Source organism: Pseudonaja textilis, chromosome 2 (assembly GCF_049901715.1).
Source record: "Pseudonaja textilis isolate UNSWEBS1 chromosome 2, rPseTex1.2, whole genome shotgun sequence".
Classification (NCBI taxonomy): domain Eukaryota; kingdom Metazoa; phylum Chordata; class Lepidosauria; order Squamata; family Elapidae; genus Pseudonaja; species Pseudonaja textilis.
The window spans coordinates 144,884,450-144,912,419 of NC_141991.1; the positions used below are offsets into that span (position 1 = coordinate 144,884,450).

Below are 27,970 nucleotides of genomic sequence, written 5' to 3' on the forward strand. Positions count from 1 at the left end.
ATATACGTATGTATCCAAAATATTTTGTCCATTTCCTGTAATAAGAAAATCACCCCCCTTTGCACACTGCACTGTGACACCCATGTGCCTTTGTTCCTTATATTATCTTTTCTAACTTCCTTATTAATATCCAGCACACTGTAATGATCCACTGCAATACAAAAAAGTGTTTTTTCATGAAGTTTATTTCAATTTCATTTAAATTAAAAATCTTAATTAGAAAAAAAATGATTTTTTTTTAAAAAAACTGCAAACTTTAGAAATGCACACAGTGCAGAGAGACTAGTCTTGGGGGGGCGGGGTGGAATCACAGATCCAGTTTGATTAGGAAGATACATTGAGGGGTTTACCCCATAGAAGACATCTTCTGCCCATGTTCCACTTCTAGTGTGGAAAGCTGGGGAACAGCCTAGCCTCACTCAGTGTGCACACACAATCACACGCACATCACCACCAAACACCTTGCTACCAAAGGAAGAGAATCCCAAAGCTTGAAACTACTACCTTGCTAGACACTTATATTAGTAATAGCAACCCGAAGGATCAAGGGCCAAAAGGATCACCCAGGAATGGTGCAAATATTCGAAGGTCACAGTAAAAAGGTCAAAACGGAAGTGCAAGGGTTCCCAGATAAATTGCTGCTGCTTAAAGCTCGCTGGCGGGTCGCAGAGCAGAGGTTTACAGGATTTGAACTTTCCAGAGGACAAAGTTAAAGCTGTGTTCAGGAGCTCACAGTTGAGAGGTCAAAAGGCCACCATGGAAAATAAACTAACACGGTTCAAAGAGCACCACAGAGAGAGAGAGAGACACTTCCAGATTCTTCACACAAGGGTCACGTCTAAAGATCAGAGGTCAGCGTGGGGGAAAAACAACAAATCTCCCTGAGGAAAGGTTTCAACAGAAACAGCGGTCATGATGATCGAGGTCACTTTCCGAGGAGAATCCTTGGCTAAGAGGCACAGGTCAAGGAGGAAGAAACAATGGCCTACAGCTGCAGAGGCCCCCAGAGAGAATGATCAACATTTCACCCTTCTAAAGCCCGACTACGGCTGGACTGCAATACCAAAAGCCAGGACAGCTCAGGCCACCACACAGTTCTTGTCCCGGACGACCCGCAGTCTTCGGCGCTGCCGTTTGCGAGTGGATTCACTGGGCGGCGTGACGTCTGGGGAACTGGCTCCACCACACAAATGGGGCGGCAGGGGTATGGGCTCCCCTAGAAAGTAGCCTTCTTCCTCCGAGGATGAATCGGAAGACTCGGAGGAGCTGAAGTCCCATCCCCGGGGTGGATAGCGCCGGTGCCAGGCAGGAAAAGCACTCTCTGAAGCTGAATAGGAGAGGTTGGCTCCCCTCTTTTCCCCCCTACCCTTCCTTGGCCTCCAGTCTTGGCTCCCCAGGTTGAGCGAGTTGTCTGAAGTGGAGCGAGGGTGTCCCCCGGATGGCTCCCCCCTTCTGAGCCATCGGGGTCTCCAAGGAGGCTTGCTCAGGGCAAGGGGTGCATGGCTCTCCCGAGATTAAAGGTTCCCGGAAGCTAACCCGGGGTATTCCTCCCCGAGCAAAAGTTCCAGGCTCTCTGCCATCGCTGAACCGTGGCCGGGCAGAGGCTTGAATTTTGGAAGTGGAACTGCTGCTCCAGTCGGAGGTTTTGGAAGAGGGCATCCCCAGCTCCGGCATAGAGTGGCGCAAGGGGGAGGTACGCTGGAAACGGGGCTGGAGCTCGGTCCCTGAGGAGAAACAAGATGATTAGCGGGGGGGAGGACTAAGTCTCAAAGCCTTCCCCAACTAGCCCTGCCCATCCTCAGCATTCTTGTTCCACTTAGCTCTACCTCACCTGTTCCTGATTCCTCCTGGTCAGTGGCTGGAGGCAGGCAAGTTGACGTTCCCCGGGAAGCCCGTTCCACTGGCTCCTCACAACTTTGGCTGTAGCCAGAACCATTGCTGTCTGGATCGGAGAGCTCTTCCATTTCCGTGGGCACCTCCTCGTCCTCCTCCCCAGGCGCTCCGCTCCAGCTCCTTCGGATCCTTGGTGTGGAGTCTGCTGGTACCGTCTGCCCCGCAAAGGAAACGGACCGGGTGATGGAGGAGGGTGACGTGCCCTGGGACTGAACTCGGCGCTGCTGCCAGCTGGTCCTCCGGACGTCCTGAGGACGGGTGCTTTGCAAGGCAGAGTCACAGGAATCCGAGCCGTTGGGGTCTTCGCCAAGGCTGCAGGCCCGGGAGCAGAAGATCTGACCCTGCTTGGGCAGGAAAGGCTTCCCCAGCAGGGGTTGCTGGCAACGGGAGCAGCTGAAACAGGCATCGGTGGCGTGCCAGTGCTGGCCCTCGTAAGTCATCTGGCCCTGGTCAATTCCTGCAAGGGAGGAACAAGGCCAAACCATTGGGTGGGTTTAAGCACTTTCTTTCAAAACCCACAAAAGCTGGAAGGTCATCTGCTCTTGCCAACAAGAGCTATCTATCCCATCTACAAAATGCTGAAGGTAGATACAGATTAACAGAGTTGGAAGGGACCTTGTAGGTCATCTAGTCCAACCCCTGCCCAAGCAGACCCTACACCATTTTTGACAGATGGCAGTCTAGTTCTCTTCTTGAAAGCTTCCAATGATGAAGCTCCCACAACTGCTTTGGGAACAAATCCTTCTGTATCTAGATTGTGCAAAGAGAATGAAGCAGCTGCTCTCTTTTTAAATGGTAAAAGGCATTCTCTAGTCAAAAGGCTGGAGGCCTGGCATTGAGGCCCTGTTCTGGAAAAAGCTTTTCTCTTGCCTCATTTAAAGCACTGCCAAAGCCAACGCTGAGAACTTAGATTCATTTCGGAAACAGCAGTCAGATATCTTTGCACCCTTGTTAGAAAACCAATCATGAAAGAATGCCTCCCCTCCATGTCTTGGATCTAGACCTGTCTATCATTCTTGCAAAAAAAACTAAATCCTAAGTCTGAAAATTGAATAACTAATGCCCAAATAAAATTTCTGGCCCATGCCAGTTTTGCATGTATTCATTCATATTACACCAAATCCCTGACTGTATTTTAGGATGGCACTAAGCAAGACCTGTAGGAAATCCTCCATTTTGTGGAAGCTCCAGTTGATATAAATGAGCAATAAACATCTGAGCTTTACACAACATGCTCACAATATGGCTTGATTAACCATGATTTGTTAAAGAAGTCATTATTTCCTGGTTTCTCATACTGCATTGAACCATGGTGTATGGTAATATAAACCAGCATGGTTCACACAGTGTGTATTATCTTACAACTTGGTAGGATATGGGATTCTGGAGGTAACCAATAGTTCCACTTTCAGTACTGATCATAAATGTATCTTCACAACTTCATCACAGCTTTAAGGCTGGGAATTCAAACGAAACTTGAAGAAGAAAATGTGGGCTTTCAGAAGACTGCAGGAGCCTTATCTTGTCTAATAGCCCAGTGCTTCTTAAACTTTTTTCTTCCAGACTCCTTAACACTTTTAAAAATCATGGAGGACCCCAAAAGAGCTTTTGCTTGTAAGATAATTCATCAGTGGATAGCTCACTATATGATAACTTTACCAATATTTATTGTATTATAAAAATTAAAATGGATGCATTCACTGCCACCACTGCTTCTCACGGTTGTTGGATGGGATTTTAATCCTACAGATAGTTCTCGACTTATGACCAGAATTGAATCCCAAATTTCTGTTGCTAAGTGAGACAATTGTTAAGTGAATTTAGCTCCATTTTATGACCTTCCTCACCACAGTTGTTATGCAAGTCACTGCAGTGGTTAAGTTACCAGTAGTAACAGAGTTGTTAAGTAAATCTGGCTTCCCCATTGACTTTGTTTGTCAGAAGGTTGCATAAAGTGGTCACGTGACTCTGGGATGCTGCAACAATCATGAGTCAGTTGCCAAATGTCTGAATTTTGATCATGTGACTAAAGGAGGCTACAACGCTCATGTGAAAAATGATCATGTCATTTTTTCCAGTGCCATTACAACTTGCAATGGTCACTAAACAAGCTCTTGTAACTCGAAGGCTACTTATATATTATTTTTTGACATAGGCTGGCAAATAATTTTGAGTTTGCTAATCCCTGAGAGATTCTTAGGGGACCCCCAGCAGTCCCAGGATCACACTTTAAGAAATGCAGGTAGAATCCAGGCCTCCCATTCTCCGGGCGCCAGGTGGTCTTACCAATATGCTCCCCGCATGCATCACAATATTCTGCATAAAGGCTCTCATAACAACGGCAGCAATAGGGGCGACGTTGGCGCATGATGTATCGTTGCCCACCCAGGGCCTCCTCACACTCAAAGCAGCAGAAATGGCGCATGTGCCAGTGACGGCCCTCGGCTTCTGTGCACTCATCTGCAAAGATGATCTGTTCAGGGAAAGCGGAGAGATGGGTCCAAGGAGGAGACCATGAGAGGAAATAATAATAATAATAATAATAATAATAATAATAATAATAATAATAATAATAATAATAATAATAATAGATTAGGAGAAAAGTCCTGCAGCGCTAAAATGTGTTCCCATCTTCAACACACAGCAAAAATGTTACAATCTTTCACAAGTACCCTTGGAACTTTCGGAGCATAATTTGTTATTTTTATTGTAAGCTGCCTAGAGGCACATGAGATGGATGGCTATATAAATGAGTTTAATAGATGACACACAGAGAGAGAATTCTAAAAACTATCCTCATCTCATTGATTTGTTTTTCACAAACTGTCCAGCAGATTTGGAAGTGAGGATAAAATGATAGAGGAATAGAAGTTCAAAAGGCACAAAAAACAATAACAAGGACTTCCAAAATTTTAAAATTAAATGGCCAAAATCTTGCTTGTGTGCAAGATTGAATGTTCTCACAAGTTTTCAGGCAACATTTCCGGGTACTTGGAGGTCAGGTCACATAAAATGTTGGAATGAGTTCACCTGAAATGTTTGCCTCTCCCTTCTTAGCACAGGCTAAGAAATGCAGAGAGCTGCTTTCTGATAGTATTGCTGCACAAATTGGTGTGATTGGCCTGTTTATGTATAATCTGGGAGAGAAGAGGTTTATATTTAGCATCTTAGTTCCTGTCAAGATCTCTTATGCTTTGGGATTATCTCCTAGCCTGCTTCAGTTGTTTTAATATCAGAACTAGGTTTGAAGAGCCAGAGTATGATAAAGAGGAAGGCTCTAAAATCAGAAAGGATTCAATTCCCTACCCCCACTTAACCTACATACGAGAGCGGCAGACATCTGAATCAATGGTGGCTATATTCCATTAGCTCCTCACAAAAACACATCATGTCTAACTTGTCCCAAAATGAAGTAATTTACAAAAGCACTCTGGTCATTCATGAATAATATGCCCTATATAATAAACTAGTTTTGGACCTGTTGTTTCTTCCATTCACGATAGCAAGTTATATTAAAGGAGAACATTACCAGTCCATCCCTTGTCAAGTAGTCCACATTTGTTTCTTTAAAAAAAGCTATTTCTTGGTTCAAGAGGTTGACTCCATATATTTAAAGATATGTTTTAACCATGGTTTATTGCTGAGGCTAGAATTAGTTTTACAGACTATCAAAATAGCCATAGCTTATATAGCTCACACCATTCTGCTACTTACTCAGATACTATTCCAAATATCTTTTATTCTAAAAGGCATTTCTAAAGGTGTTGTGAGCCTGTTTATTCGATTATCTAGTATTCACTCATGAGTCAGTGGGGAAATATGTGGTTTTATGGAATCTTTTTGTGCATATAGTCTTTGAGATACTCTGAGGTGAGGGCTGCAAATACATGTTTCTACATTTCTCTAACTGCATTTTTAAGCATTTTGTGACAAATTATTTTGAACTGTGTGAGATATATTTTGTCTGTGTTTTTTAGAGGGTTTGATAAGGATAGTTGTGCATTTTTATGCTGGGAGTGTGTTTTGATTTTGTGAGGTGGATAAATTGCTATGTTCTAATCTATGGTTTGCCATATAAAAGTCAGATCTTCACATTTATCATTTGTTCCAGGAGAAAGGGACACTAAAAGAACCATTGCCAGAAAAGTGCAGAGAGTTGGGGGTGAGGAAGGCTAGATTATCCAGAGTGTTTTTCTTTTTAGTCTCTAGGAGAGACTTTTTATTTTTTCTTGCATGATACTTCTCTAGATTGGCATGACATTTGGGTAGAGGATAGAAATAAGGAGGACAAGTTCTAACACAAAGAACAACCATAAAAAGCTGAAGACCCAACTTCAAGTCATCGTTTTAAATTATAGCTAATTGTAAAATACCTATCATTGTATATTACCTGAGGTGATAGACTTGCTGTTCTGTGGAAACCAAGCCAAAATAACATTTGGACAGTGTATTTTTCAATCTCAGCAACTTTAAGACATGTGGAATGTTTCTGAGAGTTTATGTCCACCGATCTGAAAGTTGCTAGGAATGACAAACACGGCTTTAAAGTATGCACATATTTTCCCAACTAACACAAATGATCCCTGCTGCCCGACTTCCATGTTTTCGATTCTGGGAAGCCTTCCTTCCATGAGCTCCCAGCTGCTCTAACATAGAGACTGGGTGGACCTTCTCACCTCATCACAGGCTTCACATCGCGGCTTGAGGCGCTCAGCATGGTGGCGCCCACAGTAGATTTTGCCTTCCTGGTAGAAGTAGATCAGGTCAACAAGGAGCTCCCGACACGTGGTACAAACAAAGCACTGGGGGTGCCAGCAGGCACCATGCCCAGCTCGACTGGCAAAGACAGCAATGTCCCCTCCGCAAATCTGTTTTCCACACTGCCAAGAAAAGAAGAACAAGTCAAACCTTTAAAAAGCAAATACAATGGATTCAGTTTCCAGAACTCCTTTAGGGTGAGGAATGTTACACTTTCCAGTTTATAAATATTGAAGGCATTCCACTTTTTGCTTTTTCCCACAGTGAGACCATATTTCTGGCACACATGTTTTTTTTCAGGCATCTTTCTGCCCTTAAGTCAGCAGTTCTCTGTGGGTGATATATTTTCCAAGCACTCTAACCACATTAGTATACTAAGAATTTTTTTTAAATCTGGTTGAAGGGAATTCCAAAGATGTTGGCTGGCAACTCTAAAACAGGCATTCCTATGATCTCTGACATTTCATTCTATTTGAAAACATTTTTATCACAGGAGCTCTTCTTAACTCATTGAAAGCTTTTGAGATTTTATAAGCAAAAGAGAAAATACAACTGAAAAATGTCATTTTCCAAATTTGACAGTCCTACTGACTTGCTGTGGCTGCTCTTATGTATAATTTGTATTCAGTTTAAAATATACATGCTGTATATTTCTGGACTTTTCACTTAGATGAGTTTAAGGGAAGGTAAACGGTATCTTTAGAAACAATAGATGATGGGCAGCCTCTTTCTTTTAACTGTATTAAGAGATATATGCTAATAGAAGCCAGTGAAACACTAGAGGGCAGACTTGATCTACCAGTTTATTTCTTTTTCTGGCTACCACCAGTGTTTTTCAACCTTAACAACTTTAAGATGTGTGGTCTTCAAGAATTTTCCAGCCAGCCACACCCTGCCTTGGCAGTCCATGTTCAGATCCTGACCTAATACTTGAAATAACCCTACTAAAAAAATCTATGAAAGAGACAAAGCAGAATCAACCTGGAAACAAAGACATACGAAAAATGGTTGCAGGAATTGGATATGGCCAGTCCAGAGAAAAGAAGGCCTGGGGTGACATAATTGCAGTATTCCAGTATTTGAGGGGGTGCCACAAAGAGGGGGGGGGTATCAACTTATTTTCCAAAGCACCAGAAGGCAAGGCAAGAAACAAAGGATGGAAACTAATCAAGGATAGAAGCAACCTGGAATTAAGGAGAAGTTTCCTAACTGTGAGGACAATTAACCAGTGGAACAACTTGCTTTCAGAAGTTGTAGGGGCTTCATCACTGGAAGTTTTTAAGAAGAGACTGGACAGCCACTTGTTTGAAATGGTATAGGGTCTCCTGTTTGATCAGGGAATTGAAGACCCCCAAGGTTCTCTATTCTAATGGATTGAATCTAGAGTAGTTGACAGACTGAAGCCTGGCCTAGCTTCATGCTATTAATTAAACTTTCCAACGCACTGCTTTCTGTCTGAAATCAGGACCTAAAATGTAATTCAGAATTCAGCTCTTTACTGTCATATTTGTTTTTTGCAAGTTTTTAGTTTTCTAAAATTATGTATTCAGTAAAAACTACAGACAGCTTATAACAGAGCAAGTTCTAGGGTTTTTGCCAATGTGTAGTGTCCTATGCTTAATCTGTAAGCAGGTGGATATACTAAATCTTAAACTTGGCTTAAAAAAACTAACTATGCTGACATAACATGCTAGATTTAAAACAAATTAACCTTGTTTATGGCTCAGCATTGATAGCGATGGTGCTCACTTACTACAATAAAGCAACAGCTGGATTTCTACACCCACTGAACCAAAACTATCCATCCCTACTTTAGTGTTGTCCAAGGAGTCAGGGAAACCTTGCCACTGTCTACCATTCACATGTTTATAATAACAGGTATAATTCAGTGTTTGCCTGCACTGAGTAGTAGTCTATTTTCAATACCAGACTGATGTTTTGTTTTTATTATGTTATTTATTTTATCAATTGTAATTATTATTTAATATTATGTATTGTTATACATTATGTGCTGTGTTGTGTTATATTCCTTTTCCAAATGCAGCTGTCTTAAAGTGAGTCTTAGCTGTAAATTGATTTTCTGCTGAAAATCACCTCATGGCAGCTGCCATTTGCAGTCAGAGGGGCTGCTTACTGAAAAGACTCAGGAAGAAGAGTGGTCTTTCAGCAGAGGAGACTCAACACAGAATTTGTTCCAGGTTAATGTCCTGTGGTTTCCTTTTTCTTCAAAATAAAAGTGAGCTCTCATTCCTTTTTGCCCACTGCTAATGATAAAATCTCACGTCCAAACATTTTTTGCCCAACAGCAGATACATTTGCACAGGCAAATTTTTGAACTTTTATTAATCATTAATTCTCTTTCATAAATATTAACTCAGTTACGTGAATATTCCAAAGATATAGCATGTAGAGAGATACTTTGGTGTAGTGATTGAGGTTAGAAACAGGGAGATTATGAGTTCTAGTCCTGCCTGAGGCACGAAGTCTTCTGGATGACCTTGGACCAGTCACTTTCTCTTCAGCCCCAGAAGCAGACAAGAGCAAGTCATTTATTATTTTTATTTTATTATTTATTAAATGTATATGCTGCTCATCTTGTGGTTCGAGGCAACACTTCCAAAATCTTGCCAAGAAAACTGCAGGGATTTGTCCAGCACTCAACAGGAGTCAATACTGATTCAAAGGCACCAAAAAGAAAGCATGAAGAATGCATTCAAAGATGTTGTGATTACAGAATTTATGGCAGGCAAAAACTTTTTGGTAGGCAAAAAAGAAACAAGAACAAAAGTGTTCCATTTATGCCTACAGTATGGGTTTGCATGTCACACTAAGCCAAAATCAGACCACACAGTGGCTCAGCCCAATGTGCAAACTTCAAAAAAGCAGAAACTGTTGCTCATCTAAGAGAGTATTTGATCTTAGCCAGAGGCTTCTCCCAGCCCTGCTCTTCCTATTAACTTTTCATTTGGACTTACAAAAGCTGGAATCTTTTATACACAAATCATGGTTTAAAATACCCCAATCTCCCTCTACCTGAAGACTAAAATCAAGGAAACTCCTTACCATTTGATTCTACCAAAGCAGAAACTACACCTAATATCTCAACTTACACTTGTGGTAAGATGGGAGGTCAATAAATTTTATAAATAAATAAATATGAATTATCATCAATATAATTATCTCATTGTAAATTAGTAACATCTAGAACCAAACCACATCTATTTAAGCACATGATCTGAATAAATAGGGCTGCAAACATATGGGCCTGGTAGTCCTAGAACAAGAATCTAGATCAAATCTGATACTCAAAGGCTTAGGCACATGATTGGGAAATCTGCCTTTTTAAGGTTGGTTCCTCATTAGTGACTTAGAGCATCTTCTAGACTGAGTTATCCAACCATTCTTCTGCAAAAATAATAATTATGACACACTTTGTCAACAGCTGGATAACACTGTGAAGATGCTATTGATGACTACTGGAGAAATGGTCAAAACATCCCAAATCCCAGGAATTAACTAAAGCCGGGGGGTCACCAAGGTTTTAGTCCCACAAAGCGAGGCAACATTTCTGGAATCCACAAATAAGCAAAACAAGAGTAATGAGGTCCAGGGCGGCCTTTTGCTAGATAGATACTTCTGAAATAAAGGAACAGGCCTCCAGGGTTCACAGACTGTATTACAGGGAAGGATTATATTGTATCTCTTTCCCTTTGTTAAGCACAATTCTTTTTCATGCTACTTAAGACTTGATAATAAAACAGGCTGGTTTATACTTTATTAGTTTATAATAAAAGAGACTGAAGCAGCTTCCTTGACTCACTACTTGTATTTGGGGATTAGTGATACTGCCTCAAGATATACAGGAGTATCTGAATGAAACTCTGTGAAACACCAAAAGCCTTCAAGGAAACTGAAGCAGCTAGTGGTTTCTAACAGCTGCTACAGGCACCTGCACAGTGACCTCTTTTCTTTGGTCACCCTTCCCACAGCGATAGGCGATTTCTTTGACTTAGAATTCCACTGAGGAACCAGAAAAATGGTGCCACTTCCTTTTCTCCCTTAACTGGAGGAAACAGGAGCAAACTGGCAAATGGCAACACTACAGAGGGAACTAGGGTGCTCTTCAGGCATGCTTTTAGCCACTGCCCTAAATGCCAACTCCTGCAACCATTGTAAAGATTCGCACGACATGACAGTTTGTTCACAAAATCCCATGCAAATGAAACCCATAACAATAGCAAAAGTGGGCAATGAACAGAAGTCTTTCCAATGCAGAATGTTCTGAGAACCACCAGGAATGGGAAGCACAGAAGAGTTCTGGAATCATCCAGAAAGTTCTGTTTCTGATTGAATCGGCCACTCTGAGGTTAAGGCCACTTTCAACATAAAAGACTCAAGGTGCCATGATCAGTCAATAAAGATTTTTACTATGGTTTTAATCAGGACTTTATCACATTAAATGTTGGAAGGAAACTCTGTGTTTTGAGTATATGCCTCTGGACAAATCTAAATAGGTGAAAGAGCTAAAATTTGGAAGGGGAAGTGACCGCCTTTTTCCTCTGGGGCTTTATTGGAAAATCTGGTGGAAGTGACCAGCTATTGGAGAGAAGTGATAGGTTCTTTTTTTTTTTCATTTCTTATTTTCTTTCCTGCCTCATCCCCCAATCACTTGCTATTTTTCAGATGCTGGGCTTAAAACAGAGTTTCAAGACCCTACTGCCAAAAGTCTAGCTTGAGTCAAATTATTTCTCCCAAGAACTTTTTAAAAAACCATTGTTCTCAAACTATTTTACATTGATAAGGGTATAAAATGAGCCCCCCTCCCCACCTGTTCACAGATGGCTCCAGTTATGGTGACAGGAAAGAGTCGGACTGTTCCTCGGCCAAGGTTCTCTCGCTTTCGCTGCTGTGAGAATAATTTCAACTCCTTTGCCTCATCCTCTTCCAGGGAGCTGCAGTACTGAGCCTGGGTAAAGATTTCAAAAGGAAGGCAAGATGGTCAGGAAAGGTCAATTTTTTTTTTCTCCTGATGACTCTTGGGCAGGGTTTCCATTCCAGGAACACTCAGTATGCCCTGCTCTCAAAATGAAAAATCTGGAATAAAATTACGAAGGTAGGGTAGCTGGCTGATGAATACTTCGTGTAATCCCAACATTCCCCTTGCTGGTGAACTCCGATTCTCCTTCTGTCCAGCCAACACAGTCAGTTCTGAAGCATGATGAAAACTACAGTCCATCCACATCTGGACAGCTGTATGTTGGCTAACTAGGCCCCAGCTGAAGCAGAGAACCATCCATTTACTGGGCCAACTTAGACAACACTAGCCTTCAGATTAGAGAAAGAAAGACAGCAGGTTTAGAACAATGTTACACAGATTATTGGTTAAGGACATATGTAGCAAAGAAAAGAAAACACAGAGAGATGGAAGAAAGAGAGGAAGATAAAAAGGGAATGGCCCTAGAAACAGAAAAAAATGGGTAACCCCTTCAATTGAATGCAAGACTTCAGCCCCAAACATATTCCTTCTGAGAGAATGAAGATGTCAGCAGAAAAAAAGGGAGATTTTACAGCCTTTGATTTGTACATGCAGAGACCAAGGGAACACACTCACTGCTGGCAAATGAACAATTCCAGTGAGCGAAACCAGCCCAGGTCAGGGTAGCGACTAACTAGCCATAAATCATAGGAACAGACAGCACCAGTCTACCCTATCAGGCCCCAGGGATCTGGTAGCCCAGAAGATAAAAGAAATCAATTAAATCTTGCCCAGGGAAATTTTTATATTTTACATCAGTCTATAACTGAGAACGGTGGTTGCCCACAAGTATGGGAAAGCCATTAACTTACTGACCTTGTGTAAACAAATCAATTCCTACTCCCTAGGAGGCAAGGAATGTCCAGGGAGAGCTCACACAGACTTGGGACTCTGGAGGTTGATCAGAAAACTACATCAAAGAGGGCCCCTTCTCAAGGAAGCACTGAGCCTAATGATTAATTTACCTCCTTGAAAGTTAAAGAGGGTGGAGAAAAGAGATTTAGCACAGAAATCCTTCATCTATTTACAGTTTGAAACTGGCAACCCTCTACCAGGTTTTTTTTTCAAAACTCTGAGATGCCTGAGGACAGTTTATTTGAACAATCCGTACTCCCACACCCTTTCTTCAGTGCATGCTACGTGAGCATATTTTTCTTCACTGCCTTTTGTCCACTTGTCAACAGTCCAATAACTGGAAGGAGACTTGAAATAGATCTTGGCATTCTATTTTAACTAATTCATTTTGCTACCTCTGGTTAAAAAATGGTGATCCACCTAAGTACAGGAGATACCAAGTTATACTTCAGGAGTCCTTCCGTGTAAAGGGTCTCAGGCAATTAATTACCCAATCTCGTCTTTTAAAAGATATATACCGGTACTTTCTCTATTTTATTTCTCACAATTACAGTTATTATTGGGAAACAACGTTTGGTCCTTTCAATCTGCAACCCCTTCAAAGTGCAGAAAACTTAGAACAAAATAGAGCATTCTAATGTTTTTAATTTTAAAAATGTCAGGTTTCTAATTCTTATTTAAATCGTTGACCAAAACATAGTGAAAACTTCAGAGATTTGTTGGTGGTGGTGGTCCCCATTCCTTTACATACAGCAAAAGCAGAATAACAATGATAAATAACAATACCAACCTCATCCAAGTAATCATAATCATTACATCAGTACAGTATTTCCTGGTGAGATATTTTGAAAAGGCACATATAGTAGATGTTATGCACTGCTAGGCTAATGGAGGTCACAGATTACAAGAATAATTATGAGTGCCTTTTTGGGGTGATTATTGGTCCTGCCACCTGTGGTAGATTAAGCCCAATTATTTAGACTGCAAACAGAGAAAAGGACTGTGTAAACTGCCTTCAGAGCTGATAACGGCCAGTGACTGACAACCCAGCAGGTGAGAAGGCAAAGAAACTAATCTAGCAAAATACACAAGATTGATCTTGAGGAAATTCCTTTCTGATTCAGAGGGTGGCAATAATTTTAACACTTTAAGCTTCCTATTGTGTGCACGCACCAAGAACAACCAGGAACTCTTCAAGCACACTCCCTTTCTAAACTGATGATTGGTAGAAGCCTGGGGAAGATGGATTGTGATCTGGCAGGATTAGTAAAAAACTTCCAGAGGACATAATAGTGTTCTGAAGAAAATAGCGGAAGACTGCAATGAAGAGCCAGCTAATAGACTAGCTCTTCAATAATTCCTCTCTGGACAAGAAATTGGCCACAAGTGCTCCAAACAGCTGTTTCTTGTGATGGGGATCTCTGGGAGATTAAGAGTGCTGGGAGAGGAGGGAAGAGCCATCTTTCTCAAATTTCAGCCGCCACCTTTGAAAGGGCACTAAAGTTACATACTTCCTTTTCCAATAAACTTTCAGAAATTGCTTCTGAACTGCTTTTGAGATCTTTAAATCAACAGGTTTGATAACACTTGGATGAATTTTGTTCAATCCTTTGCAAAAGAAGTTTTAACTATAAATTTAAGAACTTAATTTTTTTTAAATAAACAGCAAAGGGATGATTAAAATTTTGATTTTCACAAGCTACAAACTGACTACGGGTCCAGGTAAAATTGAAAACTAGAGGGAATTAAAGATTACAGTAAAAGGAGATGAACACATCAATTCAATGTACAAACACAGAATGAAGCAAAATATTTTAACGTTGGACATATTCAAGGATATTTTTGAACAATGGACCTAAAAGTTAATTTTAATAGCATCTGTCTCTATAGATAAACTGTGTTTAAAAAATGTTATGGCAGAGGAACAAGTTCTACCTGACAAGATCAAGTCTGAGATGGAAAAAGATGTCACACTGTGTACACAAAAGAAACTGGCTGATGTCTTAATATTTAAAGGGAATATACAAACAACAAACCAAGAAACTGACCTGGGTAATTTTCCCTTATTTGATTTGAAAAAGAGGCTTGCTAACGTTTTGAAAAGAAAAAATGAAACAAAATCACACTTATGGCATTATTTGAAGGAACTAAAGATTAAAATTGTTAAAGGTTAATAAAAGGAAGGTATCTAAAGTTAGTTTACTTGGTTCAAAGTTAAAATTGATATGTAACTCCTGATATGTAACCTTTATGGACTTTTGCTGACAGCAGGACTGGACTGCTTTATGGATTTGTTTATTGATAAGAAATGGCATATGGAAAGAAGAGATCATTTGATGTATTTTAAGAGAAGGTGATAAGTTATTAAAATTGTTTACGCTTGTGATTAAAGTGGGAAGTTAACTCCCTTTATTTTCTTTTTCATTAATATATTCTTATTTGTAGAATCTCTAGATTGACTTCAGTTTCCCCACCTCATACCACATATTCCACCATATTTATTACCTGAAACATGTATTCATTGTAGCAGAACAATCACTAGAAAAATCCAGGATTTAAGGCTTTTACTGTTCACATTTTGTAACTGAAAACACCCATATATTCATGCCACCAGTACAGTATCAATTCTTTTGAGGTAGTCTAAAGTCACTGGAGGGAAAATGAAATCAATTGTCCCGTGTGGTAAAACTTAAATTCTAGCTTTGGGCTGCTTATCCATTTTATGGTATACACTTACTATCTCTGTTAATACCAATAATACATACTTTTTAAGAAGCCACAAAATAAATATTTTTTAAAGGATGGTGCAAATATAAGCCAACTCCTCACAGACTGGATCCCTGAGATAATTAGAAAAAACTTTGTATTTTTTTTTCTAAAAAAACAAATGGGAATCTAAAGTACAACTCAAATAGACATTTGAAATCAAAGTTGGAGGGTCACAGTAAACATAACCCAAGTGGAAGAGCAGGTGGAAGGCCATTTTGTGAAGTATGTAAGCTCCAAACTTTTATGGTGGTGGAGCAATCAAAACTAGCCTGGGGAAGCTGCCCTAAAGGTCATGGGAAACTAATGCTGATTGCAGATACTGGCTACAGTGCTCTCACAACCCACTCCTGGGTTGGGTTGGGAAGGATACTATACTAAAATTTCTGTACTATCAATAAAACTGCCCTACTGATTCGGAAGGAAAAATTGCAGTTTTAGAAATAACAAAAGCATCCTAAATGAGAAATGCTGAGTACTTCTCAAAACTTTTTCAATTACACTGCAAACAAATATATGAAGGAAGAGTGAATGAGCTGAAGGAAGCCCGAAAAACTCATGGTTAAATGAAGTTGATGAGATCCTCAAGAAATGAGAAATTTAGAGGGAGAAAAAAAGCAACATATGAAATGCTATCTTGAACATGGTGGAAGGAAGGATCGAAAGATATGGATATACTTAATACTATCAGTATAAACTAAACTCAGCTGTTGTTTTGCTTAAAGTCTTATTCACGTTTTGTACTTTGCATAATAATTTGATCAACCTGAAAGAGACAGATTGATAGATACATAGGTTTGTGCATACTTCTCTCCAAAACACAATTAAGAAATATTTCTACCCTGATTATCTACTTAAAAAACACTTCAATGCACCATTACAAAGCAAGCAGCAATAAAGCAGTAGGAAAAATGGGTATCAAATGCTCTCAGGCTATGTTTCCAAAAGCAGTTTAAAAACAGTTAGAGAAGGAAGACGCCAAAGTACAGCATAATGGAGGAAAGGTTCTGAAGCTATTTTCCTACTAACAGGAAAATGTGTTGATTGGAGACCCTTAACATGGCTTCCTTTTCACATATTTATACAGTATTACAATCCCATTTACAGTTTAAGTAGAGACAATGATTGGGAAAGACATCCAGTGGGTTTCATGAATGAGGATGAACTTGAATCTGGATCTTAACCAGGGGTCTATGACAATTTGCCAAAGCCTACTAGCCACAGCCAATTCACTGCAGGACAACTGCCATGACCAACTCGCTGAGGGACAAGAGTTACACTAATATCAAAGAAATGGTGGAATAGAATCATTAAAGAAAGTATGCAAAAGGAGGGACAAAATGAAATGAGAATCACAAAAATTAAAATATTTTTTATTTACTTTAAATAAATTGAATTGTTCAATTGTCCTGTGGCAAGTTATCCTGTGGCAAGTTAGCTATGGTGAATTGCCCTGTGGTGAGTTAGTGATGGTGAGTTGGTCGCAGTGAGTTCGCTGCAGCAAGTTATTCCATTCTGCTTAATCAGCACACTAGCAACAAAGGAGAGTATTCCTGTATCTCTCATTATTTAGAAATGGGATTCTCGACATTTATAGTTTTTGCAAGAAAAGATAGCTCCTGTTGAAATTCTTGCTTCCACACAATTAATGGAAGAGTCCTGAACTTTTGTATCTGGCTACATATATCAAATATCGAACTCTTAAGAAAACAGCTTTCTATAGGAAATAATCACTTAACTCCATCATTACCCCCCCCCATCTCCATTCTTTCCTTCCCATTCAATAATAATAATATTCCCTCCTCACCTCACTGTCATGAGGTGGAAGCTGGTGCAACAGCTGACGAATGCGGTACCGTTCTCCAGGACTGTTGACATAAGGGACTTTGTCTTCTGGGAGGCAGCTGAAGAACTGATAGACCTGAAGGTAAAAAGCACTATTTGTGAATTTTGAAGGACGAAACGAGAGAAGAGGGCCAAGAACTGAGTTCACAGTGGTTGCATCCAGTGCTCAGTGGGTCTAGCAAAAAGTTTCTCCATTTCTCTACAGATCTCTCAGGAAGCCCACACAAAACTAAATCCCTCAAACAAGTTAGGTCAGGGGTGTCAAACTCAAGGCCCGTGGGGAGTGGGCAAGATCCGACCTATGGGGCCAGCCTGGAAATATCAAAGGACTGGCCCATGGTGCCTTTGCTGGCCAAAACAGTGCCTCCATGTGGCACGTTTTTGGCTGGCAGAGTGCTGCAGGAGACCATGAAGGCTAGAAATGAGGCCTGGGGGGGGCCCTCCCCCGTGACCCATCTTGGCCAGCAGGGTGCTGCAGGAGGCACCCGTCTCCCTCCAAGCTCCCCTCCCCACTCCTGCCAGCCTGCAGAGAATTACAACGCTGATCTGACCCTTGAAGAAATCCAGTTTGACACCCCTGAGTTAGATCATCCCAGTTAGGTCTCAAAATGCTGACAGAATGCCCTGGGCATATGCAGTAATCCTCTGGAAGTAAAACTGTCCCCTGCAAATATATTATTATAAATATCATATGTCTTTTTCAAGATAGGAACTCCATAGTTATACAAATCATTCCATCTGTAAGAATAGATTGCAGGATCAAGACCATTAACTCAAGGGCAGGTAGCATGTTTCGTCTGTAGAATGTTCCAAGTTCAAATGTCTAGGTTTACCAGATAAGAGGCTCAAGTAGCAATGTTGAGGAAAAACATGGACATCACAAACACCCTGTGAGTCAATGGGGCCTGATTCCGCACCACTTTTCTTTTATAGTTCCTAGAATGTTTCCACCGTGACTGCCCAAAATCAGCACTTTTCCTGGCGTTCTGAGATATATTTGGTGTTAAAACAGGCTTATGGCATGTCATATGGCCCCACTCAGAAAACATCATCATCTTACCCAGTTCAGCCCTTGTGCCCTATAAAACAGGAAATTGAATCCCCTACCAATCAAATATTTTATCCCTGAGGAACAGCAAACTATAAAACCTTTCTGTTTGCTACAAGATCAAGCTTTCTTCCTATTATATCATTCAAAGTAAAGGTGCCCCAATCTGGTCTACTGAATTCAACATGGAATTTCTCCTACCAATCACCTCTACTCATAATAATAAACCAGTGATACAAACACACACAAACTACAAATTTCCATTTTGCGATATAAATTCAATTCTGTCCACCATGATGGGTAGAAGGCAGGAAACTTTTATTTTAGTAAATACTATCCAAATGAGCCCTCAAGACAATAGTGAGATCCATTCAGCTGGACTGGACTGAAACAGCCCTCCATAACATCACTACTATAAATTCAACAAACAAACAAATAAATATTATTCCCAGATTCAACTCTCATTTCAGTGGATTTTTTCAGAAAAACATTTTCTTGTGATCTAATATACTGGCCTTACAGGGTTCTCCAGATAATTTACAGGATAAAAAGATAAATATTTTCTGTAATAAAAAGTCTAATAACAAACAGCAGAAAGTACTATAAATTATTCTCTTTAATCAGCTTAAAACAAGAGTTTACTAATCAGATTACAAGCAACCTGGCTTTACTGGAAGGATTAGGTGACACAATACACACACGTACACCCAAAAAGGTAGTTACTGCTTTGTAATTAAAATAATTCTATCCCATTTAAACTTCCTGCCTTTGTCTTTAGGAAAACACCCCATTTTATCAAGGTCAGCATCAGTACAGACACATACCTTAAAAAAACAACCATGAGTACCCCAGCATGAAGATTTCAGTGAGATTCAAAACCTTGATACCCAGAAATCAGTTTATCCAATAAAGTACTGAAATCTTGCTAAGATTTCCTTCCCTCTTTTAGAAGAATGGAATAACAGGGTTGAAAGGTCTTCTAGTGTAGGGGTCTCCAACCTTGGCTACTTTAAGACTTGTGGACTTCAACTCCCAGCAAAGCTGGCTGAGGAATTCTAGGAGTTGAGGTCCACAAGTCTTAAAGTAGCCAAGGTTGGAGACCCCTAGACTAGCCAACCATCTGCTCAAGCAGGACACTCTATACCATTCCGGACAAATGGCTGTCCAATCACTTCTTGAAAACCTCCAGTTTTATATCAAGAAAAATTAATGACACTACAGTAAGAGAGCAATATGTGACATAGCCATTTAGAAGCGATTACAATCATCTGAAAGAAGTGGAAAAAGAAAGACAGCAAATAACTGCGGATTTGAGCAAGGAGCAAGAATGAGAAGATAGAAATGGTATGTTTGGGGGAGGATTCAGGAGTAAGGCTTCCCCCAAACACATCTTTATCTTCAATCGTTTGCTGTCTTTCTTCCTCCATTTCTTTCAAAGAAAGCAAACCAAGATGTTCAAGACTACGAATCTATACTAACGACTGCATCACTGTGGAACGGTCATATCTTCTCCCACAGAACACTGGGAGATGTAGTTCAAGACAAAACTGACAAGGCAAATATGTGTACAAATGTTCAGAACAACTCCCAGAAATCTTTGGAAAAAGCCAGGACTGGCACCAAACTCAGGGACTAAACAAATGGGGGGGGGGCTAAAAATATATTGCACCAAAAATGCATGCAACCTTCTCCTTCCTTGCTGCAGGTTGGGTAGATTCTCAAGAAATGCCAATAACATCACCTGTTCAGGCTTGAGTCCTGGAGGTACCCAGGCGTATTCCTCTGAAGCACAGCCAGAATCATCATCTGAGATGGAGTGACGCTGGAAGTCAGAAATGAGGCGGCACATCATCCTTTCCAAGTCGACAGGGGCCATGCGTACTGCATGCTCTTCCCGGGGACACTTGCAGTGTTGGCAGATCTTCCTACACAGGAAGGAAAATGCTTACAGTGACCTATGGAAGAGCCAAGAGAAGCTGAAAAAAACAAAAGATCTCACAGAACTCTGTTACCTGCCAATGATTTAAAAAAAAAAAACATTAGTAAGCATAGTTCCTCAAGACTTTACCTATAAACCCTCTGATTGGACCCTGACTAATATTAAACTGGATCCATCAACCTCTATTTAGATACATTCATTTTTAATTACAGACACAGAAATCTAGAATTATTAACTTAATAACTAGCTGGCAAACCACAAGATCACATTCAACCAGTTTTAAGGTGGAAAACAAGATAGTGCGAGAAATCAAAAAATGAAACGAACCCAAAATATAGTAATAAATAGATAGCTGATTAAAAATAAAACACTAAGCTTTTCTAAACCAATATAAAGTTCTTATATGTTATTATTGCTACTGCTATCCCATCCCTTAAACTAAATTCTGAAAGTAACTTATATACAATACAAATGTCTACAACTGAATAGCAGTGTAATCTATAAAGCGGATTTTTGTGTATATTATGTTTATTTGCATTCTGACAACAAATAAGGATCACTCCAGTTCCCCAAACTTTATAACAAGGACAATAAGCAGAGTGCAACAGCCTGTGTTTAGCCTTCACAGTGGGGTTATCACCAGTTCAATAGAGATTATAGTACAGTTGGTGATTGGTGAAGCAATTCTCAAGCTTTCCTTCCCACAGACTGGGTGACAAAAGCCAAGGGAAAAAGGCAATCAGTGGTGAAGCAAGAGAACGGATGTGAATGTAGAAATGCAGAGGGACAACTTGGGCTATAACATGGAGACTATTTTGAAGAATGGGGTGTATAGTGAATAATGGAGAGAGATACAATAAAAATATTTTTCAATTGCACTATTTTTCTGCTTTCGTGCAGATTTTTATTCAGAAAAGAAAATGGTCAGTGTTTGGAAAAGAAAAAAAAAAGAACTGAATCCAGAAAAGTTATGTTTGAAAGAGAAAAATGAGATGAATGTGGAAAGAGCAATGAGAAACAAATGAAAGCTATATATGAATGCTGGTGGAGGGTGTGGGGAGGAAGCATGGCACTATAACAACTGGAGAACAAAAGATGAAGGGCTGAGACAATGTTTTAATTCATTTATCTGAAATTCTATTTGGATAGCATCACAGCAACATCTGCAGGATCCCATGGCTTTTATCAGTCTAATCCCTCTCCCCACACCCAAACACAAAACACTTAAAAACAAACAAAACAATAGGAAGAGTGAAAATAGTACAAGCAGAAAAGGCAGATGTCAGAATGAATTAAAGGGGGTGGGGAGCATATCAGGCAGCCCTAAGCATGTTTATTCAGAAGTCAGCTTCTGAGTGCATGTGCAGCAATACGTGTATTCCTCCAAAGCCTGGCCTCTTCTAGATGTACTAGGCTAGAAGTCCTATGAGTAGATATGTAGGAGTGTGAAGGCAATAGTCTAACCTTGTAAGGGTTCCCTGTTACCGAAAAGCGTAATTTGTATTGTTTGTGCAAGTTAAATATGGGTTTCAAAATGAGAGGAAAAAAAATTGTTTTAAGCAGCTAAAATCAGACTTCTTTAACTTGGTGCCTTCCAAGATGTTAGGACTACACATCCTATAATTGACTGTGCCAGCTGAGAATATTGAGAACTGCTAGATGCCAGATTTAGGAAGGTTGGGTGAGAAAAGCATGGTGACCCTAAACAATGAATGCAAACACCATATGGCAGCCCAGTAAACCAGGGAGGGGTCGGGATGGAAAAGCCACTTGGAGCATGGAAGGGGGACTTGGTGGAGCAAAGAAGGGATAATACATTCTCCTACCTCCATCCATGCACTAGGAAGCCTGGGCACTGCTCCCCACACGCCTGACACGGTTGGCCCCGGTCAGGGTCCTCCAGTTCAGGCAGCTGATGTAAGACAGAAAGGCAAGAAATCAACCACCAAAACTGCAACGGCATCCATGTCACAATTCCCAATGTTCCCGGTAGGGCTCCACCCTAAAGGTCCTACTTAAGCCCAAAACCCGCTTCCACCTGCCAGCATGATCAGTATACATTCACTAGCAGGAACCTTACACAAGACCACTGTGGGTGAGGCCCACTTTTCAGTATCTACCTAACCAGGTAGGTACCCATTGATACTCTCCGACCCCAATCATTCCAGTTGTCTCTATCCACAGAGGGGGAAGCATCAGTGCTGTCAATCCAAATGCTTGTATAACTAGTCCCAACATTTCACCAATTTCCATTTGAAATGAATTGCTTATATTTTTAGGTTGGCTTTTACTACAGAATATGTAGAAGTATCCCTTAACTTACAACCATTCATTTAGTGACTGAGGTCATATCAGCACTGAAAAAAGTGACTTATGACCATTTTTCACAGTTAACAACCATTGTAGCATCCTCGTGGTCACATGATCAAAATTCGGACACTTGGCAACTGGCATGTATTTATGCCGGCTGCAGTGTCCCAGGGTCATGTGAACATCTTTTACAACCTTCTGACAAGCAAAGTCAATGGGGAAGCCAGATTCATTTAACAACCACATTAATAACAGATTCACTTAACAACCACATTAATAACAACTGCAGCAAGAAAATGAGGCAACATTCAGTTAACAACTGTCTTACTTAGCAATGGAAATTTGGGGGTCAACTGTGATCATAAATCGATCATATACTATACTTGGGAGGCAGGACTGAATTTGGGTATAGAAATAAGAGATTGATTTATTTCCAAAACTCACTTTCCAGAAAAAGGAACAGGGATGGCCTGAAGCCAGCCTTCAAAACCTCCGGTCAGGCTCTGTCTGAAGCAGGGAGGATGTTGTTTTATAAGGGCTCTTGAGATCATTGACCAGTCCCGTTCTCTGAGCCCTAGGAAGCTGGCAAAGGCAAACAGTTTCCAAAAAGCCTTGCCAAGAAAACTGCAAGGACTTGTTCAGATAGTCACCAGGAATCAAGACTGGCTTGTAAGCAGTGCGGCTGAGAAAATGGTGTGTGGGGGTGGGGTGTGTGGGTGTGTGTGGATGTGTGTCCTTGTCTATTTGTGGCAATGTCTACTCTCTCTTCTCTTGCCTTGCCACCACCAACCAGCGCTGGTGAGAAAAATGAAGTGTGTGTGTGTGTGTGTCCATGTCTATTCGTGGCAGGGTCTGTTCCTCCGTGCCCAGCTGTGGAAGCCAGTGAAACTGCTAAGCAAGGAGCTTTGCGGGTGAAACTCTGTTCCTGCACAAGCCTAGGAAAAAGAACGCCAAGGAAGCCGTAAGGAACTAGCAGGGAATTGTGGGGAAAATACAGCTCACACAGGCCGCGACCTGTCTGCGTATTCGGCGCGGCAGGAAAGGGCCAGACGTTGGCTCCCTGCCACTACAGGTGACTGAGAAAAGTCGGCAGCAAAAAGGTGCCTTGGAAAGTTTTTAAGCGCGGCGGGGACCATCCGGAGACCGGAGCGGGTACGCGAGCGCGACTACAAGGAGAGTTTAGTCAGCTGCGAAATTGCATAGAGCGGCATGGGAGTTTTCCCAGACGGTCTTTTGGGTACTTTCCGTCCATCTTGGCTCCTTCGTGTACGGATTTCATCACGCCAACGCTCGATGAATGAAGGGGGAGCGAGCGGGAGGCAAGGCGCTCGGAAGGGAGAGGGAGACGGTGCCGGGAACCGCTCCCATTTCCTCCCCAGGCAAACTTTACTGAAGCCCCGCCTGAACTAGGCAGGAAAAAAGACGTTTCGAGTATTTTATTCCCTGCTCGCGCCCTTAGGCCAAGAGAATGCCAGAAATGGTGAGCTCAAGCGGAAAGGGGTAAAAAAGGGTGATCCCTGGACCATCCATCATTCATTTTTCCCCTTCAAGCCTCAAATTACCAGCTTTAATTCACTACTGGCACTTCATCTTAGGCTTTTCTTATTTATCTACAGAATGGCAATGTATATCTTACTCATTTTAAAAATAATTGAAAAGAGACCTGTAAACTAGGATCTCTACCTGACTAACATTTAATAGAATAGAAAATTCCTCTCAGAATGAGAAGCATTCTGCACGTGTCCCAAAGCCCCTTATATAGCACTTATCATTAATTCCATAAGATGACAAAGAGAAACAACCCTAAGATTCTTAAAAATAAATCTCTTCTGAAAAGTGTGTTCTGCAAATACTCAAATATTTGCACTTTCTATGAAAAAAGCAAAGAAGCCACCATTTCCCAACAGAATGGACAACTATTGTGTTAAACTAGAGTACCCACAATCCCTAAGCAGCATAATTCCTTTCCCTTCACATCTGTTAACTGATATCTACCCAGCCGTTTGCAGCTTAGAAGGGATTTCAAGGGGGAAGGATATAGTTCATCAAATGATGCTTTGATAAATCTGCCAGGGCAGACATAATATGAAACCTCTACCTCTCCCTCCCACACCCCCTTCCACACTGGGGATCCACCATTATGTGACTCCTTTGTATTCTACCACATAACTATTTGTGTTTCTATAATCTTCTCCATAATAGCCCAACAAAACCCAAAAAGCTTTGTTGGAAGAAAAGGCAAAATGCCACTGATTTATTACTAAGGATTTGGATAAATAGAAACCCCAATTGCAGCTTTTCAGAAAATTGGCTTGGAGTTCTACAAAAACATTGCTCCCTTCCTTTCTTACCTACACAATTTGGATCTCCCATCCATATTACACTTTCCAAGGCACTGCTCCAAAACTCAAACTGAAACTTCAGTGAAGGAGAGAAAAATGCCATCTACATTATTCACAGATGCTCACCATTTTTGTTCAGTTGCCCCCAGTCCTCAAGACAAAACAAGAAGTATGGACTTAATTTGGATTGCCCTAGAAGAGGGAATCCAGGGCAGAGAGAGAATTAACTGTTTTATCTCTAAAAGCAGCAAAAGTGGAAAAGTCCAGAAGTATCTGTCTATACACACACCCTCATATCAGCCCATACATCAAACGAAGGACACTCTCTCCAGTCAAGGTGTCTACAATAAGCTCAAAACAAGATAGGATTCTCTACTGGAGCACCCTACCATTTAGCAGACGGAGGCAACCAACCAAGCAGAGCATCCAAAGAATGAAGAATGAAAACAAGATGCTGGAAGACAGTTGTGAGCCACCAGAGCTTGCATCACACACCAGAAGTTAGCCTACAAAGGCCATTGCTTTTCACCATCAAGCACAAACTCCCGAATCTTAGCTTGAAAACTCTCTCCAGCAAAGATCTTCATATCATCAACTAACCACTCTAAGCTATCAAAAAGTTACCTTACTCAGGTCGGACCATGCTCATGTGCCTCCCCTTATTCCTGGAAGTGCCTTGGTGAACACCTGTTACCACCTCCCTCTTTCAAACCCCACCTCTTCTACGAAGCCTTTGGCTTAACTCCTAGGACCTCATTGAGCGGAAGCTAAAATATCTCTAATAACAATTTAGACATGTTATTACACTGTTAAGTTGCCTCTCCCTATCCTTTTATTGTGCCTCCTACAAATACCAAAATTAATGGTATATGCTCCTCCAGCAAAGACCTAGATGCAGAATGTTTTTTGCTTGTGGTTCATGTATTAAATTCCCATCCCACATTTCCTTCAGGAGCTTAAGGTGGTGCACGTTATGCCCCTTCCTCCCAGTTTTCCTCACCGTTCTGTGGGCAAGTTGGACTGAGATAGAATGACTATCTCAAATTACCAAAGAGCTTCTACAGCTGAGAGTGGAGTTAAACTTTGGGCTCCTTAACCCCAGTCCAAATCTGGCCCTGGAACACCACTAACCTTCATGGCACTTTAACAAAATCTTCCACCTTCAAGAAAAAAAGTCTCACTGGAAGACTCCATATGCTCTTATTAATGAACTTAGCACATGGATGTTATGGGCAACTGGATGCTTTTGGGTATTGCTTACAGGTGAAAGGTTAGGGATATGCAGGGACCATTTACATAGAAAGAATGTATAACCATCTTCATGTGAGCAAACTTCATGCTTGCAACATCCACCTTTTTCTTAAGAATTTCTACAGTCTGTCTACTTATTTTTAATTTATTAAGAAAGCCCCATTCAGGATCTCAAAGCAGGAAATAAGGTCATGCTATGGCCCTCCACAATTCCTCCTTCCCCACCTCCTTCAACCCCCTCATTATTTCCCCTGAAATAAAGCATGTTTAATTAAGAGCTTAAGAAAGATTTTACAAGTCGCCAACCTAATCCAGATGTTTTGGGTTTTGGTTCCCATGATAGGTTTTGTGTTGATTCAGGTGTATGTTGACAAAATTCCTGAGCAACAGATGGCTATGCTGCTTTTTGGAAAAAAAAAACAAAACAAAACCCTATGATCCAACAGGCATCCCCAACTATCTATTTCATGCCACCTACCTCTGATTTACAAAACACCCTGCAAATCAATGGGTCTCCAAAGCACAGCCACGGATAAGGTCAACTGCCTTTGGGAAAACTAGCATTGTCTTCCCTTTGGGTGGCCCTCCTGCGGATATATAGTGTCTCGCTTGCCTTTCGTACCGGCAGTGCTTTAATGCAATTGGCATCACCCACTTTAGAACTTGCACAGGATACCTTTCTAGCCCCAGACTCAGCATCTTCTCTTATGAAGATGTGGTGGGGTAGCTGAAATTCTCTTGCCCTTCTCTCCAAGGGTCTGGGGTATCTCGGGGAAGTAACAGAACCCAGAGTCTAGCGCCAACACCCCTCCTAAGAGCTGCTGCCAAGGTATTCGCCCCCCTCCCCGCGTGTCGCCGGCCCTGAGGCCGACCTACCTGCGCCCTCTTTTGCCCTGTAATCCGAACACCTTCATCCTCGGGGCGGGGGTGGGGGGGGAAGGGAGGAATCCCTTTTATCCCGAGGATTCCCTGGAAACCTTGGCGTGAGAAAATCCGTTCGGTCTCTTTCCAATACAGTCCTGATCTCACCCCACCCGCCGCCCCACGATGTCTCCTTTGGGGAGAGGGAATGAAGTTAATTACACCCCGCTGGGACCAGCCCCGCCGCGCCGCCTCTTCTCCCCGCCCACCCATTACAGCGCCTCGTGCCGTTTCTGATCTCTTCCTCCGACCGGCCTCCCTGGTCTTCCCTCCCCCACCCCCGAACTCCGAATGGGCCGCGGCGGCTGCCTCCATGGAGGCTGGCCGGAGATTGCCACGGTCCGATTCCCCAACCCATCCCTTCTCCCACTGACAGGGACTCACGGCTCGGGTCGATCGTCGGCGCCGCGATCCGCGGTTGAACATGGCCCCGATCCCGCTGTCTCCAGCGCCCGGGCGCAAGGGGGAAACCTGGTGATAGGTGAGCCGCCCGGGCGCTGCTCCGGCTGTGGCTGCGTTTCCCTTCCCCAAGGGAGGAGTCGCCGTCTCCGGATCCCTCCCCGCCTCCAGCCACCCAATCCCGCCCCTTCGTCTTCTGTTACGCGAGCTTCCTTTCCATCATCCATCCTCCTCCTCCTCCTCCCAGGATCATTCCCTCCCTGCGCGCTCTCGCCTCTTGTGTTCCTGCCGGCTTCCCCGCTAGGACGTTTGTCCTGGGCCCTAACCGCCGCAATGGTCGAGGCTCGCAGAGGTGGCTTACCTGCATTGCGGGACTGTATGTGTGTCCGAGCAACTAATGGTGCTCAGAAGGATCAGGTCCTCAGGAGGCAAGAAGATCTCCGGCTGACCGCACAAGCAGGGGGCTTCCTTCGCCCTAAGCCCCGAAAGCGCCTCTTTGTCAAGCAAACGAGCTGGCTGCTTCCCTTCCCTCTTCGCCTGCCCTTCCGCTGTCACTTTCCATCCATTTATAAACTCTTCCCAGTCTTTTCTCCGTGCCTGCTGTCACT

At 41.9% G+C, this 27,970-nt stretch overlaps 1 protein-coding gene across 1 annotated transcript; it reads right to left on the reverse strand.

The window, feature by feature from the left end:
* Positions 1 to 167: 167 nt before the first annotated feature.
* PRICKLE3 (prickle planar cell polarity protein 3) lies at positions 168 to 27,502 on the reverse strand. Its single transcript, XM_026711522.2, is given in 10 exon segments — positions 168 to 1,433; positions 1,435 to 1,724; positions 1,832 to 2,350; positions 4,180 to 4,366; positions 6,570 to 6,773; positions 11,480 to 11,617; positions 17,115 to 17,228; positions 19,942 to 20,125; positions 21,966 to 22,051; positions 27,348 to 27,502. Coding segments are annotated over 10 exon segments (2,118 nt in total). The 5' UTR covers positions 27,390 to 27,502; the 3' UTR covers positions 168 to 1,079.
* Between the last annotated feature and the right edge of the window lie 468 nt (positions 27,503 to 27,970).